The sequence below is a fragment of the Gracilinanus agilis genome, unplaced genomic scaffold (genome assembly GCF_016433145.1).
Source record: "Gracilinanus agilis isolate LMUSP501 unplaced genomic scaffold, AgileGrace unplaced_scaffold55661, whole genome shotgun sequence".
Taxonomy (NCBI): Eukaryota; Metazoa; Chordata; class Mammalia; order Didelphimorphia; family Didelphidae; genus Gracilinanus; species Gracilinanus agilis.
The window spans coordinates 1-2,048 of record NW_025390978.1 but is presented as its reverse complement, the minus strand read 5'-3'; the positions used below and the strand labels follow the sequence as shown (position 1 = coordinate 2,048).

Below are 2,048 nucleotides of genomic sequence, written 5' to 3'. Positions count from 1 at the left end.
AGAGAGCCAGGGAGCCCCGGAGAGACGTCAGAGAACAGGAGAGAGCCAGAGCCAGAGAGCAGACAGAGACAGAGGAGAGCCAGAGACAGAGAAGAGACGGAGACAGAGATAGAGAGAAGAGACAGAGACAGAGACAGAGAGGAGACAGAGACAGAGGAGAGACAGAGACAGAGATAGAGAGAAGAGACAGAGACAGAGATAGAGAGAAGAGACAGAGACAGAGAAGAGACAGAGACAGAGATAGAGAGAAGAGACAGAGACAGAGATAGAGACAAGAGACAGAGACAGAGAAGAGACAGAGACAGAGGAGAGACAGAGACAGAGATAGAGAGAAGAGACAGAGACAGAGAGAGAGAGAGAAGAGACAGAGACAGAGAAGAGACAGAGACAGAGAAGAGACAGAGACAGAGATAGAGAGAAGAGACAGAGACAGAGACAGAGAGAAGAGACAGAGACAGAGACAGAGAGAAGAGACAGAGACAGAGACAGAGAGGAGACAGAGACAGAGATAGAGAGAAGAGACAGATAGAAAAGCTAGGGGCAGAGAGAAGAGCCAGAGCCAGAGAGAGACTTCAGAGAACAGGAGAGAGCTAGACCTGGAACAGGGAGGGGGAGACCCAGAGCCCAGGAGGAGAGAGATGCCCATGCAAGGGGGAGGGCGGAGAGCAGGAGCCCCGCGGATAGGCCTGGCCCGCCCCCGTCGGGCCGGTAGGGGGCGCCCCGCCATCCCCGCCTCCCAAAGGAACGGGCCGCGGTGGAGTGGGATCATCTTTTATTTGCAAAGTCCATGACTGGCAATGAGCGGCCTGCGCAGCCCCAGGTGGCTGCTGGGCCTCTCTAGGCTCTGGGTAGGAAGGAGCGGCGGGGCCTGGCCGTGGTCCTGACTGAGGATTGGCCACTCTCGGCCCCCCCCTCCCGGGGCTGCAGGGCTCCGGGGACACCGGCCGAGGCACACGGTGGGCAGCAAGCCCAGAGGAAGTTCTGCTGGGGGGGGTCCCCGCCGCCGCCCCCGGGGTCCCCCCCCCTCGGAAGGGCTTCCCGCACGGCCGGCTCCCCTTCAGGCCCCCTTCAGCCCCGTCTGGGATTCCAGCACGTGACCTTCCACACCATCTGACCAAACTCCCTTAGGGAGAAACTGAGGCCGGGAGGGCAGTAGCGCCCTGGAGCTCCGGCGGAGTCAGAGCCGAAATGGCAGAGGAGAGCGTGGGGGAACGAGGCTGGGAAGCGCCCAGGCAGGAGCCCTCCTTGGACTCCGGCCGAGCAGTCGGAGCCGGGCGGGGAGGCGCGGCCTCACGCCCGCGCGGGGGGCAGCAGGGTGCTGTCGAACTGGTAGGTGAGCTTCCTCTTGACCTTGCGGATCTCCCCGGTCTTGGCGTAGTTGCGCAGGGCCCGGGCCAGCTTCTGGTAGGTCATGCGCTTGCGGTTGCCCTTCTGCTGGCCCCAGTGGCGGGCCAGGGTCTCCTTGTGCTTGGAGGAGAACTGGAACACGCCGGCCCCGGGTTCGACCCACCACACGCACTCCCGCATGTCCCCGCGGGTCAGCAACCCCAGCAAGAACTGGTAGAGGCGAAGCTTCTTCCGGGCCCCTGGGGGGGAGCAAGGCGGGGCTCAGGCCGGGAGGCCCCCCCACCCCCACCCGGGCCCCTCCGGGCAGCTGCGGACTCCTGCTTAGTGCCAGCTGGCCTCAGTCTACCTGCTAAAGAAACGGGCCCAGAAACGCTACCTGGGGCCCCAAGGGGTGGGCCAGGTGGCAGCCTGGGAGGCCGGCACAGCTCTGCTTCCAGCCAAGAAAGCCGGGCTGCCGTCGGGGCAGAGCTGTCCAGCCCCGGGCCGACGCCTCAGGAGGTAGGGAGCTCCCCGTCCAGCCCCCGTACCTGCGTCGCCTCCTCTCCCCTCCCCTCCGGCCGCCGCCAGGGCCTCGTCGGACTCGCTGTCGGACACCTCCAAGGCCGGGCTGTCCAGCGGGAACTCCTCATCCTCCGACAAGCCGGGACTGGAGAACTGGGGGAACCAGGGGGCTGCGGCGGCGGCCTGGGGGCAGGAGGGGC

At 64.6% G+C, this 2,048-nt stretch overlaps 1 protein-coding gene across 1 annotated transcript; it reads right to left on the bottom strand.

Annotated features, from left to right (window-relative positions):
* Positions 1-765: 765 nt before the first annotated feature.
* SPIB (Spi-B transcription factor) lies at positions 766-2,001 on the bottom strand (the record flags this gene model as incomplete). Its single annotated transcript, XM_044684740.1, has 2 exons — positions 766-1,586; positions 1,875-2,001. Coding segments are annotated over 2 exons (423 nt in total), but the record flags the coding sequence as incomplete, so codon positions are not given.
* Positions 2,002-2,048: the final 47 nt, after the last annotated feature.